At 32.2% G+C, this 14,090-nt stretch overlaps 1 protein-coding gene and 1 long non-coding RNA gene across 2 annotated transcripts; one reads left to right on the top strand and one right to left on the bottom strand.

Moving 5' to 3' along the window:
* The first annotated feature begins 5,269 nt into the window (after window positions 1-5,269).
* On the top strand, window positions 5,270-7,138 carry LOC112038497 (CBL-interacting serine/threonine-protein kinase 6). The gene is made up of 2 exons (XM_024071309.2): window positions 5,270-5,493; window positions 5,581-7,138. Exon 2 carries the CDS (start codon window positions 5,622-5,624, stop codon window positions 6,924-6,926), a length of 1,305 nt encoding a protein of 434 aa, XP_023927077.1. The 5' UTR covers window positions 5,270-5,493; window positions 5,581-5,621; the 3' UTR covers window positions 6,927-7,138.
* Window positions 7,139-10,927: 3,789 nt separating this feature from the next.
* On the bottom strand, window positions 10,928-13,678 carry LOC136062363 (uncharacterized). The gene is made up of 2 exons (XR_010624126.1): window positions 13,157-13,678; window positions 10,928-11,088 (listed from the first exon to the last, which is right to left on the bottom strand). It is a non-coding gene; the product is annotated as an uncharacterized LOC136062363 (long non-coding RNA).
* Window positions 13,679-14,090: the final 412 nt, after the last annotated feature.

Raw genomic sequence — 14,090 nt, 5'->3', positions numbered from 1 at the left:
TAAGCATGTTTAGAGAACTTTGATCAATTATGACAATAAATTTAGTAATTGCGTTGCTTGCTTGTTTGTCACTCAAATGGATGATGTTGTAAGTTAGTGTATCAACTGACAAGTCGACAACGTACCACATAGAGACATAGTGACATCGCCTCTAAATCAACAGATGTGATGCAATTTTATTGTTACTACTGAGACCCAATATTATGAAATTCATGACTACCACGGAAATATATACCTCGTATTGAATATATGTTTCTTCTCTCTCATTGCTGGCTGTGAGAGGGAATAAGAAATTCATACCTTTTCCACTATTTTGTGCATATGCATGACACTTGATGGTGTAGTGCCCAGTCAAAATTTGATTGTCCCACGCGGCTTTAGTCTTTGCTTCTCATAAGTTTCAAAATCCTCCCATAAGTTTCACAAGCCAAAATTGCCTGAGATGATTTGGACTTCAATATTTGTACGCGGCCCTTCCGTAGGTTTCACGGGTCTAGACTTCTAGTTATAATTGGCATTGAATAATGCATCTCTCTTTAATTTTTGGATTCTGGTAAGAGAAATATCCTCCTCTCATTCAATCCAATTTAAATATTTAATTAAAACTGTTGCCCTTTTAATACAATGACATCTTTATGTTCGGTGTGACTTGGAATAATAATAATAATAAATTGTTTAAGTTTGTTTAGAGTTTGACTCTAAGAATTAGATACTGTAAGTGTGAATAACTTGTATAGTTGTATAGACTATAGAGTTTTCAACTTTTACAAGACAATGAGAAAAACAGCCAAATGTTCCACTTAGCGATAAGATCAGACTTTGAATGTTATTTTCTTTTCTTTTCTTTTCTTTTTTAGCTCTAATAAAATCATTAATAATTAGAATGATCTACCTTAGTGTTTAATTATTTTTAATTTCTCCTCTCCTTTGTTAATTAATTTCTCAAGCCAAAATATCTCACTCTTTTTTAAATATTAACATTTCTTAATATTTTTAATGAAAATTTTCAAAGCTCAAATCTTCCTATTGTATGTAATTATTGGTCCAATGATTTTGCTTAACCACTACAATTTGACCAACACGAAGCCCACCCACCATGAGTTATTTTCAAGTTGTCATGCAAGGTAAAACAATCCCTCGAAACAATTTGAACTTGGTTTTCTTGGTTACTTATTGCCCTTGATAGAACAGCAATTATTTTTATTTTTTTTTTTTATATAGTTTGCACACAAGAAAATGAACTGTACAACTAGCTAGCAAGACATGCCTAGGGTGTTTGTGGGGTCAGCCTAACAAATGGACAGAGAGATGAACAAGTTGAACTATGGCCAAAGTGGGACCTGGAGGCTGGAATCAACCAACTATACCTTTGCAGAAAGGGAGGGGACCCCATATGAACATCACAGGAAACAGTTCTGAACCCAAACCTCCCCCAGAAACATCCGGTTCAGCTAGCTAGCATGTACGTTTCTTTCTTTTCTGATGTTAATTTATTTCTCTTTAATTGATCTCTCTGTTTGTTGGTCCAACAGTAAACTTTCCTTTCTTTTTTTCCCCAAGTTTTTTAATTTAATTTTTATGGTCTTGAAGAATATAGTTTCTACTAGTATTGACCACATGAGGGCATGACTTATATATTAGTAAGAAGTACTTGTGAATATATAACTCATCATACTTGCAAGTTTAGAAGATGAAGGTTTAAGTACCGGTAACTCTTACTATTGCTTAACTAATTCTATACCATATACAAATCTACATGCACAAGTCTCCTTTTTAGGAAAAATTTTGATCACTCTAAACTTTAAATGGGGACTCCAACCATTGATATGAAATTTTTAATAAAAAACCTTTAAAGCTTTGGGCTCCAATCACTAATACGAGTATAATATGTATCTTGTCATTTTAATATACATGACTTATTTAATTAATTAGATTAATTAAATCATATGCATTATACATGATCAAAATAACTATTATCTTTTTATTAGTGGTTAGAATCAAACTTTTCTCGTTTTTATTTGAAAAAAATATAGTATATACTGGTACTATAGTACTACTCAGACTGTGAATAAATTAAAAAGCATAATTATCCCGATAGTAATCCAATATTTTAAATCCAATCATGAAGCATAATTATCAATTAGTGCTACAAGAAATATCTACTTTTTTTTTTTTTTAATCACACGCGACAAAGGTGATAGAGTAAGTCTATGCATGATTGAATTTTTTTGATGTAATTAAAGGAGTGATTGGACCATTTTACTTCTTATTCATAAAACATCCCGAAAACTCTACGAACTGATAATATAGTGGATGGATCTAAAAAACCTTTTGGAATTTAGCGTGGGTTTGGATTTATGTGGTCACGTTTTGATTTTTTGCATATTTTCAACTGTTTTTTTTTTCACGCGTTTCAGAGAATAATGTGGCTACTGTTCATATACTATTCATAAACAGTAGCGGTAAATGTTAACTTTTCAATTATGAATAGTGCATATGTGCAGATGCATTGTTCACATGCCCACAAATATCACTTTTTAGCAATTTTTTCATTAAAAATGGCCCCACAGTACTATTTACACATTTAAAAATTATTTTGCTATAGTGTTTTTAGTTTTCAATTTTAGCAAAATAAATTCTATCCAAACGAACTCTTAAGTTGTATACTTGGTTAATAAAACCAAAATAATAATAATAATATCCCTAATTAAATTAAAAAAGATTAGTGGAAATTAATATAGCAGAAAAATACTATTAATATACTCGGCTATAAATATTGGTATAGTAAGTAATAGTATAATAACGATATTATGGAGAGGTAGAAACTAGAAGGGGAAATGATTTTCACATTAGTTTTGTATTCTCCCGCACTATCATAGTGTATAAGTTATACCAAGATAAGATTTAAAGAAATTTATAATATTTTATATAATGGGTTAAAAAAAAATCAAATTAATGTTGAATTAATGCTGCCCAACTAAAAATATTATATACAAGTCATTGTATTGTACCACATTCACCTGAGACAAAAACAACAGTGTGAGGAAGTCTATTGGTTGGTCCCATTTGTAGCCATCCCCTTAAGGAGTAATTATTGTTATTAATGTATCTTAACAGACTTAGCTTTATACAGGCGCTGTCTTAATGGTAATTGTAGGGTCTGTTTTTGTAGCCCTAGCCCAAAGGATATGGGTTAAAGGTCCAACGAACCCAGAACAATGAATTTGTAGAAAGTGGATCGAAAGAGCTAGGCTGGATATGAAGCACAGAACAGTTGACTAGGTTACATGCAGTGATGTTAACATGAATTGAAGTTTAGATAACTCTATGAATAAATGTCCGAAGAGGCGTTTTATTGAATGAACCGTGATTACAATATCCAGAGCTACAATGAAGCTTTTCTCTCTCTTTCCTCTCTTTTTTCCGATCCCCCATTATCAGGGACCCTTCTTCTTTATATAGCATCTCTTCCTATCACCTCCATCGTCCACTTGTTCTTCATCCATGCATCCACTCGAGTGCATGTCACGTCGTGTGTCTACTTTAGTTCTTTGTGAGTGGCGGTAGCTGAGGTTGCACTGTTCAGGGGTCTTCTCCACATAAATGCGGCCAGAAAAGCTATTGCAGCGCATTAAATGCGGTGGTACCAGCTTTTCCTTCAGATATTTTTTAGCTCTGATCATTTCCGGATCCACCCAGGATCTATCATTGCCGTTGGGACCGTTGGGAAGATTAGTCGGACCCTCCACACGTTCGTTTGATCAAGGCTCATCATAGCCGAGGAGCAAGACATCCTCGGACCAATGGTGACCTCTTCGGACGACACTCCCCTTCCGCTTCTGGACTTCCTGCTTTAGATGGGCCACCCCAACCAGTTATTAATCCTCGAAAATGCAATAGTCCTTAACAGGGGGTTCTGGGCCCGTTAGGTAGCTTTGGGCTTTTTCCCCCACAGTAATTATTAATTATGTTAATTAATATTGTTCAATAATTTTTTTTTTTGAGAATAAATAAAATAGTGGCACTATGATGCAATATATTTTTTTTTTTAATTCAATACAATCTCTATTTTATAGATAATTCGATAATTGTTTCAATATTTTTAAAACTGCAATAAAAAATCAACTCCTAGTCAGAATCCAATTAGTACTGCAGTTAACATTTCTTTTTGGCATTTTTCCCATTGATGATTTTTTTTTTCTTTTTTCTTTTTTATGGGATCTACTTGATGACTTGAATCACAAGGCCTATTATTCATGCGGCTGTGCTGATCATATTCATGTTGTTATCACAAGTGAAACAGTCTGACTTTGCATGTGTCATTTCTATATTCTATAATGTAAAAACTATATTAGACTAGACAAGCGTATCTAAAAGAATAATATGTCATACTCATACTGTAATTCATATTTCAGGTGTTTTTTCTGAAATGACTCAATGGGGGCCATGAGAGGTACTAAAATCCTCCACCTTTCGAAGCAAACTTGTCACTTCCCACATCAATTGTGCGAACACGAAAAGAATGAGTGTTGACCACTGCTGAGAAAGCATGGCTTGGATTTAGGTCGGTAGTCCCTGACTAGTTTTTATGCACAAAATTTCTCTCTAAATTAATTTAGAAAGAAACTCTATAAACTTCTCGATAACAAGTAGAGCAATTCCAAACTAAGTTAATTGGGTCGAGTTGCGGTTTGACTCCAATTTGGACTGAGCCAATATGTTGAAACCCGTAACTAGAACCGATCCGATCTATACAAAAATATTATTTACTACTTCTAATAGAAAAACCAAAACAAACACACAAAATGGAACATTGATTGAAATGATTGAGTGCCCTGCACAGTTTATTTTTATCTCTTAATTAGGATATTCTTTTGATTCTCCGCTGTAGTTGCCCATATACCATTTTCTTTGATGAAAGTAGTTGCCCATAGAATCACAATTCCAAAATTGTTTCCCTCAGGGATTGGTGCACCCACAGACTGGGCAATCGAGGACAAAATCGTAATCACCAGGGCCTGTGACAGGCGATTCTAGGCTTTAATCATTACTGCCCACACAAACCTTCACACGTGTTCTAACCTTTCACTCTCTCAGAATCCCATACTTATCACTAACCCCCCGTTCGATTCTGACACGTTGCATGACAGATACGAGGCCCTTATCAGTAACCGTTGGATGAGATCAGACCCTTCTTGGAAATCCAATCTTAAAGGGTGTAAACGTAATTTCATACAAAAATCTCTATATATGGGTAAGCAAATGCTATGGGTGAGAAAAAAAAAAAAAAGGAAGTCTAAACACTACGGCTGATAAAATCTTTGAAACTCTTATTAGTCTAATACTCTTCTTAGCTAAAGATTTTCAGAGTTTGGGTCTCATTAGGGAATGCAGAGAGATGGTTGGAGCTTTGCTGACAAGGCCTGAGCGCAGTTTGCGAGCCAAGAGGTGTATGGGCGGCCGGAATTGCCACAGGAAACACGTCGAAAACGGGTGAACGTCTAATCCTTCTAAATTCATCAATTGATGTTCTTTCTTTCTTAGTAAAAATTCTAAAGTTGTTTTTTTCCTTTTCAAAAGCTTAATTTTGTAGTAGAGGGTGAAAATTCGAGAGAAATTAAATGGGTGACAACAAGTGTAAAGATGGTAATTCAACGTTGCTACATGGGAAATACGAGCTGGGTCGGCTTCTGGGTCATGGTACTTTCGCCAAGGTCTACCATGCCAGAAACTTACAGTCCGGGAAGAGCGTAGCGATGAAGGTTGTGAGCAAAGAGAAAGTGATCCAAGTGGGTATGATGGAGCAGATCAAGAGAGAAATCTCGGTGATGAAGATGGTACAGCATCCAAACATAGTCGAGCTCCACGAAGTTATGGCGAGCAAATCAAAGATCTACTTCGCCATGGAACTCGTCCGTGGAGGCGAGCTGTTCTCGAAAATCGCTAAGGGTCGGCTTAAAGAAGACGAGGCGAGAGTCTATTTCCAACAACTCATCTCCGCCATCGATTTCTGTCACAGCCGCGGTGTCTACCACCGAGATCTCAAGCCTGAGAACTTGCTCTTAGACGAAGAAGGTAATTTGAAAGTCACTGATTTCGGTCTCACCGCTTTCACTGAGCATTTGAAGCAAGATGGGTTGCTACACACAACGTGTGGCACACCGGCTTATGTGGCGCCTGAGGTGATTGGAAAGAAGGGCTACGATGGTGCTAAAGCTGATCTTTGGTCCTGTGGAGTTATCCTGTATGTTCTTTTGGCTGGGTTTTTGCCATTTCAGGACGATAATATTGTGGCCATGTATAGGAAGATTTACAGAGGTGACTTCAAGTGTCCGCCATGGTTTTCTTCAGAAGCTAGGAGGCTGATTACAAAGCTTCTCGATCCGAATCCGATGACAAGAATCACAATCGCGAAAATCATGGATTCTTCTTGGTTCAAAAAGTCAGCACCCAAGTCAATCCTAACTAAAGAGGAGCAAGAGTATCAGGAGTACGAGAAATCGCCATTCAAACAGTCCGAGACTCTGAACGCGTTCCACATAATATCGTTGTCCGAAGGGTTAAATTTGTCGCCGCTGTTCGAGGAGAAGAAGAGGGAGGAGAAGGAGGAGCTGAGGTTCGTGACGACGAGGCCGGCGAGCAGTGTGATATCGACGCTGGAGGAGGTGGCGGCGAAGAGTGGGAATTTCAGTGTGAAGAAGAGCGAGTCGAGGGTGAGACTTGAAGGAAACGAGTGTGGACGTAAAGGGAAGCTGGCTATTGCGGCGGAGATTTTCGCCGTGACGCCGTCGTTTCTGGTGGTGGAGGTGAAGAAAAACAATGGTGATACCTTGGAATACAACCAGTTCTGCAGTAAGGAACTACGGCCGGCTCTTAAAGACATCGTTTGGACCTCGCCGGCCGATAATTCCACACGACTTGCTTAATCCAAATCCAATGTATGTTGTGTGTGTGTGGGTGGTTATTGTTGTTTAGACAATTGTTAATTTTGTCGTCGAGAGTTATTAGTTTGTTAGTTCTATTTATTGACATCTGTCAGTAGCCTTGATTTGTTACAGAATTGTGGAGGGAAGATCCGTATAGTTTGGAGAGTTACGCTTTTGTATATAGAAATAAAGAATCCAAATCTTCTGTCTCACTTTTCCTGCTCCACTCTATACTCCACCAATAAATACTTGCCACGTGATACAATTAATTAATAACTGGAAGATTAATAAGTCAATAATGATAATATTTAATTAATTAGGTGAACACGTGGTAAGTATTTATTGGTGGAGTATAGAGTGGAGCAGGAAAAGTGGGACAGAAGATTTGGACTCAGAAATAAAGGGTTTAAATTTTCTGTCCCACTTTTTCTGCTCCACTCTATACTCCACCAATAAATACATGCCACTTGATATTATTAATTAATAACTGTAGGATTAATAAGTCAATAATGATAATATTTAATTGACAAAAATGTAAAATTAACCCGTTAACTTTTAACGTTTTTCATTTCAGTCCTCTAACTTTCAGTTTTGTCATTTTAGTCTTCTAACTTTCAATTTTTGTCAATCCAGACTTCCGTTAGAACTCAGTTAAGGTTGTCGTTAACCTCACTGAAATGACGGTTTTACCCTTCTTTTTTTTTTTTGGGAATTAAAAGAAAAAAAAATCTGTAAAAAAAAAAAAAAAACATTTTAAGGGGAATGACACCTTCCCCTGAAATCAAAACAATGACCCTTTTACTCTCCCATAATAACAAAACCCATATTAAACAACAGATTCGGTTCGTGTGTGAAGCTTTTTTTCTTGACTAGACGCCAAGATCAACATTTTTTTTTTCATCTCTGGGTACTAAATTTCAATACCCATCTGGTACTTTTTCTTTTCCTCTTTTACTATGTTTCTGTTCTTGCTTTCTTTGGTTGTGGAGAAAAGTAAGTTAATTTTTTTGACTCAAACAAAACCCAGAAATTTTATAAAACTTTGGAAAGCAAAGTTACCCAAGGTTTCTTTGTTTTGATTTACGTTAGGGACTTGACTCATTGTTTTCTTTGTTTGTTTTGATTTCAGGGGAAGGGATCGTTCCCCTTAAAATGTTTTCTTATTTTTTTATTTTTTATTTTAATTTTTATATATTTTTTTTCTTTTAATTCTAAAATTAAAATAAAAAAAGAAGAAGAGAAAAATGGCGTCGTTTCAGTGAGTTTAACGGCAGCCTTAACTGAGTTTTAACGGAAGTTTGGATTGACAAAAATTGAAAGTTAGAGGACTGAAATGACAAAATTGAAAGTTAGAGGACTGAAATGAAAAACGTTGAAAGTTAGAGGGTCAGTTTTGCATTTTTGCCTATTTAATTAATTAGGTGAACATGTGGCAAGTATTTATTGGTGGAGTATAGAGTGAAGCAGGAAAAGTAGGACAGAAGATTTGGACTCAGAAATAATAGTAGTTTATCCGTAATTCCAAATCTTCTGTCCCACTTTTTGTGTTCCACTCTATACTCTACCAATAAATACTTGCCACGTGATACTATTAATTAATAACTGTAGGATTAATAAGTCAATAATAATAATATTTAATTAATTAGGTGAACATGTGGTTAGTATTTATTGGTGGAGTATAGAGTGAAATAGGAAAAGTGGGACACTTTATCCGTGCGTTGCACGAAATAGTTTTTAAAAATCATATATATTTACTTTGCTTGGAGAATTAGTCACTTGAAACAAATAAGAATTCACCTCTATTTACTATGGCTCAAAACATACTATGTAAGTATAATTTTTTAAATATAATTTTATTTGAAATGTAATCAAACATTAAAGGAAACTAAACAATTGTATATCAATTATTGCAAAATATCTAGATGAACAAAAAATATATAATAAATGAATGCTTAGGCAAATATTCCATTTAATATTTTTTGTTTATTCATCTTTTGACTTATTTAAAAAATATATTCCTTATTTATATATATATATATATATATATAATCGAAGTTTTTGCTGTACCACAATTTTTCACATCAATACGACACAATATTTAAAAAATTAAAATTAAAATTAAAATTAAAAACACTATTTTTCTGTCCAAAACCTGATATTTATCTTCTTCTTTTCTTTTGCTCTTTTTGGATAAAAACTGATATTTTAAGCTGAATTTAATCTAAAGGTTATTATTTTATTAAAAAAAAAATCTGCAATAAAAGGATAAGTATCGGCTTTATTGCAATAAACCCAAAAACAAAGTTAACTAACTTTTTAAAAACCCTACAACCAAACTTCTTGAACTCTACGTTATAGAATATAAATTTTTGATTATAAACCCAAAAACAAAATCTTTTGATTATGCGTTAATTTATTTTTTGCTATTATATAGTAGATAACAACAAAAAATTATATATATATATATATATATATATTATCATATGCCACAGATGATTATTTAAAAAAAAAAAAAATCTGCAATACAAGGATAAGTATCGGCTTCCAAAAACAAAGTTTAACTAATTTTTTAAAAACCCTACAACCAAACTTCTTGAACTCAACGTTATAGAATATAATTTTTTTTATTTCTAAATATTTTGATTATGCGTTAATTTATTTTTTGCTATTATATACTAGATAACAACAAAATATTATATATATATATATATATTACCATATGCCACAAAGATGATTATTTAAAAAAAATATATATGCAATTAAAGGATAAGTATCGGCTTTATTGCAATAAACCCAAAAAAAAGTAAATTAATTTTTTAAAAACCCTACAACCAAACTTCTTGAACTCTACGTTATAGAATATAATTTTTTTATTTCAAAATCTTTTGATTATGCGTTAATTTATTTTTTGCTATTATATATTAGATAACAACAAAAAATTAAATACATATCACCATATGCCACAAAGATGATTATTTATAAAAATAAAAATAAAAATCTGCAATAAAAGGATAAGTATCGGCTTTATTGCAATAAACTCAAAAACAAAGTTAATTAATTTTTGAAAACCCTACAACCAAACTTCTTGAACTCTACGTTATAGAATATAATTTTTTTATTTCAAAATATTTTGATTATGTGTTAATTTATTTTTTGCTATTATATATTAGATAACAACAAAAAATTATATATATATATATATATATATATATATATTATATATATATATATATATATATATATATATATCACCACATGCCACACTCATACATACCATTATGTCCTAGTGCTATTTAAACTCATAAATTTATTTGGGACTCTAATTCTATCATTTAATTTTTTTAAATAATATAATTTTCTATTAGATATATATATATACATATTTGTATTGTTTCAATCATTTATATGCTCTGGATCATTTGATTCTTTAATTTTATTTGTTGGCATTTTGAAAGTTTTAAAATCCACATTTTTGTGTTAGTTATTGCAATATCTGAACATGTTTAGCAGATTTCAACAGTTATATTTCTCTATTGTGTAGTCATATATATATATATATATTGTTTCAAAATTTTTTAGGCAGTGAATCTTCTGATTCTTTAATATTTTTTGGCATTTCAAAAAATTTTAATATCTGAAACCAATTGGTAGATTTTTCACAAGATATTGCACATTCAAACAATAACTTCTTTATCAAATCGTAATAAAAATTGAAGTGAAACAAGAGAAATTCATGAAATAGTATAGTTTTATAATCAATTTTAAATTTTATATAATTATTTTAGTCTATCGCACAAACAAGTAGGTTTTCGTGCATAGCACAGGTTTGCGACTAGTACTTTGTAATCTAGATGATTAGATGATACTCATATTTTACATGAGCACAATACAAAGGAAGAAACTCATAACAAACTTTAGGGATAATAATTTAATGATTTAACTATTTTTAGAGGTAATTTTATAACTAAATTCATACAAATAAGTTATAATCACTCCCTCTCTCGAAAACTTTAAAAACTACTATTCAAGCACAAGTAAATAAAGATACAACTACTACCAAAATAGCTTTCACATAAATATTTTGAAATTCCCAAGGTCTTTATACACAAAGCCAAAACAAATCTCCAGCGTAGAACTCCTAATCTCCACTTGAAAATATTATCTACAAAATAACAGAATTCATACCTAAAAAATAATTCATTTAGAAAGAAATAAAAGGAATCAATATATATTTTCTACTGTTAATGGAGGCTTGCAATTAGTATGCACTTCCCTCCCTTTACCACTCATATGAAACAATGGGAAGAATACTTTACATAAATTCATGAACTGCTTATACTCAGGAGATAAAGCAATTATGAAAGATACCATTTATTTCAACAACAAAAAAAAAAAAAAAAAAAAAAAAAAAAAAAAAAGAAAAAAGAAGAGAAATAAAGAAAAAGGAATAATCATAATGAGTCGAAAAGCAAGCAATATGGATGGCTTAGGGATGATGATCCAACATGTTTTGAAAATATTTAACATCAATGCAAGAACCTATACGTGACTTTCATTAAACATTACATTTATCATGAATTCTATCCAACACATGCTAGAAACTTTTAATTCAAAAACTTTTCACAACTAAAGAAAATCAAATATGACTACAAACGATGTGAAAAAAAAATTTAAAACTTTATTAGCAAAATATATTAAAAAACAAACATAGACCAAATACGATAGAAACTAATAAGGAACTTTATTAGCACAACTATCCAATCAAAGCACGGAAGCGTACAAAAATAAAGAAAAGGCTAAATGTACTACTAATTTTACAACAAAAGGCTTAGACAACTTACTTCAATGAACAATTGAAGGAGTGACATTCATAACTTTGTACAAATGAGACATTCTATCCGCTACAATGACAACCTCAAATTCTAAAGCATCATCCAAGATGTTGGATTTGTGAATGTAGTATTATACAAAATATGAATGATTCCAATTCATGGGCAACTAAAAAGGCCTAATAGATGCATAATATACAAAGTTTGAGAAAAATGATTTGGCAATTTTTCTATTATTTGAATCTTAAAATTTTCTCCTATCTTAAAGCCAAAAACAGTTCCAATTATAAGATATCACATTAAGGAATCATGGATGAAAAGAAAAGATACCAAGTGTCAAATTAATTTGAAGATAACTATTATAAAAATAAAAAATAAAAACAAAAAACAAAAGAGTCAGCAGTGAAGTTGGATAGAGAAAATTAAACATCTTAGACTTCTAAAGTGATCAAGCAGAGGGAGGCATCCAATTCATATTCATTTGTAGGCCCAAAATGTCTATAAATGAAGCAAGGTCAAGGTGACTGTTGCTACCATTTTGAAATAAAAAAAGGTAATAATTTCAATTGCTCAAGTCTTTGCAAACAATTAAATGTTATTGTTCATGAGAGAGGGCCATAGATCATATTAGTTTTATGCTAATTTTAAAAGGGGAAGATGAAAGAAAAAAAAATCAGAAAAATTCAAAGAAAAGACAAAAGAAAAGAACCAATTTATCTTAATTAGATATAGATCCAACCACAATTCTTCTAGCATACAGTCTAAATGCATAAGTATAGAGAATCAGGACATTTTGGAAGTAGTTTAACATAGAAACAACTTTGAAATACAAAATAATTTCAACTTAAAAGACATAATGCTATGATGTTAACTGTTTCATTTGGTCATAACTGGTTGGGTTAATAGCATTTACTGTAGCATTTTGTGCTACATTAGGGCCAAGGCTAGTCCAATAATTTTCTTAATAGATTTGTGAAGGACATAATAGCTTACACTCATGATTCTTGTATTTGAATTCAGTCAACTGTTCAACTCAAAATTTTGTTGATCTGGGTAAAAGTGACTTAGAGTAATTAATAATATGTACAATCCCCCTACTACATAGCTAATTTGTCTTTAAGGTGCGCATGCTTAAATATCTAAAGCATTTAAAGAATGTAGATGTCAGTGGTACTGAACTCTTAACTTGCAAGGATTTGTTCACAAATGATAGAAATATTATACCTAAGTACTTATTATCTCTAACTAATGCATATAAATCATTATGAAATTTGTAATTCTCATGCCTATAGTGGTTCTTTTTTCAGAGAATCATCTATAGCTCACAATATTAATGGAATAAGAATAACAAATTTTGAAAAAATATAAATTATGCAATAAACAAAGAAGGCACCAGATTACCAATCAAAGTGAGTATTGGCTTTGCAATGCCCCAATTTATACTATCTTCCCTTTGCCCTACTCTTCCTCATTTATTGGCCAACAATCTCTTCTTCTTTTTTCCTTTTTTTCTATATCAATTAACTGTAAGAAATAGAAGCGGAATATAAATAATCAGTTTTTTGGCATACCTCTCTTGGCCTAAACAGATGATCACACAAGAGTTTTAAGATTGTTCTACGTTGTCTAGAGCCAACCTCCACGTAGACCAGCTATTCAAACACATTCTAAATTCCAGTTTGTATGATCCGTAAACCAAAAATGTTTCTCCAACAGTGTTGCACACTACTAGAGTGATGCAAACATAACCCACAACCTAAAAGCCTTACAACACTCTGTACACACTATGAGAAAATGTAGAATTCGTTCATTGTTCAATGGGTACCATTCTTGGTGTTTATATACACACCACTCCATTAATATTGAGTGGGATAGTGGACTTAGTGGGGTAGTGTAACGGTCCAATACTATTACTTCATAACTCCTAGATGTTACAATCTGAGGCAAATAGAGGGACATACTCACATTGGGTGTCTGTCCATATTCTTTCAGTTTCTAACATTAACACATGTCAGGACAAAGAAAAAACAACAAAATTGAACTTTATGTGATATCCCAAAACATTAATAGTGAAACTAAAACAAACCCAAATAATTAATTAGACTGTAAAAAGGGGAAACTCAATACAGGTCAAAAAAAAATTCCATCTTTGTTTCTCATAAAAGACCTTAAAACACAACAAATTTTTCCAACATACTCAAAATATGTCTTTACCTGCACATCATAGGGTCCAATTGTATCCTTATGGCCTGTAGAATCTTGATGAGTAATGCCTTCCTAAAATCCAAAAAACCCAATTTTAATTTCTTCACAATTAAACCTGATAATAATCAAG

This window comes from Quercus suber, unplaced genomic scaffold, assembly GCF_002906115.3.
Source record: "Quercus suber isolate HL8 unplaced genomic scaffold, Cork oak 2.0 scaffold_406, whole genome shotgun sequence".
NCBI lineage: Eukaryota > Viridiplantae > Streptophyta > Magnoliopsida > Fagales > Fagaceae > Quercus > Quercus suber.
The sequence above is the reverse complement of the archived record's forward strand: the minus strand, read 5'-3'. Positions and strand labels throughout refer to the sequence as shown.

Coding starts and splice junctions, on each gene's coding strand:
- LOC112038497 (XM_024071309.2), top strand. CDS start 5,622: ATGGGTGACAACAAGTGTAAAGATGGTAATTCAACGTTGCTACATGGG.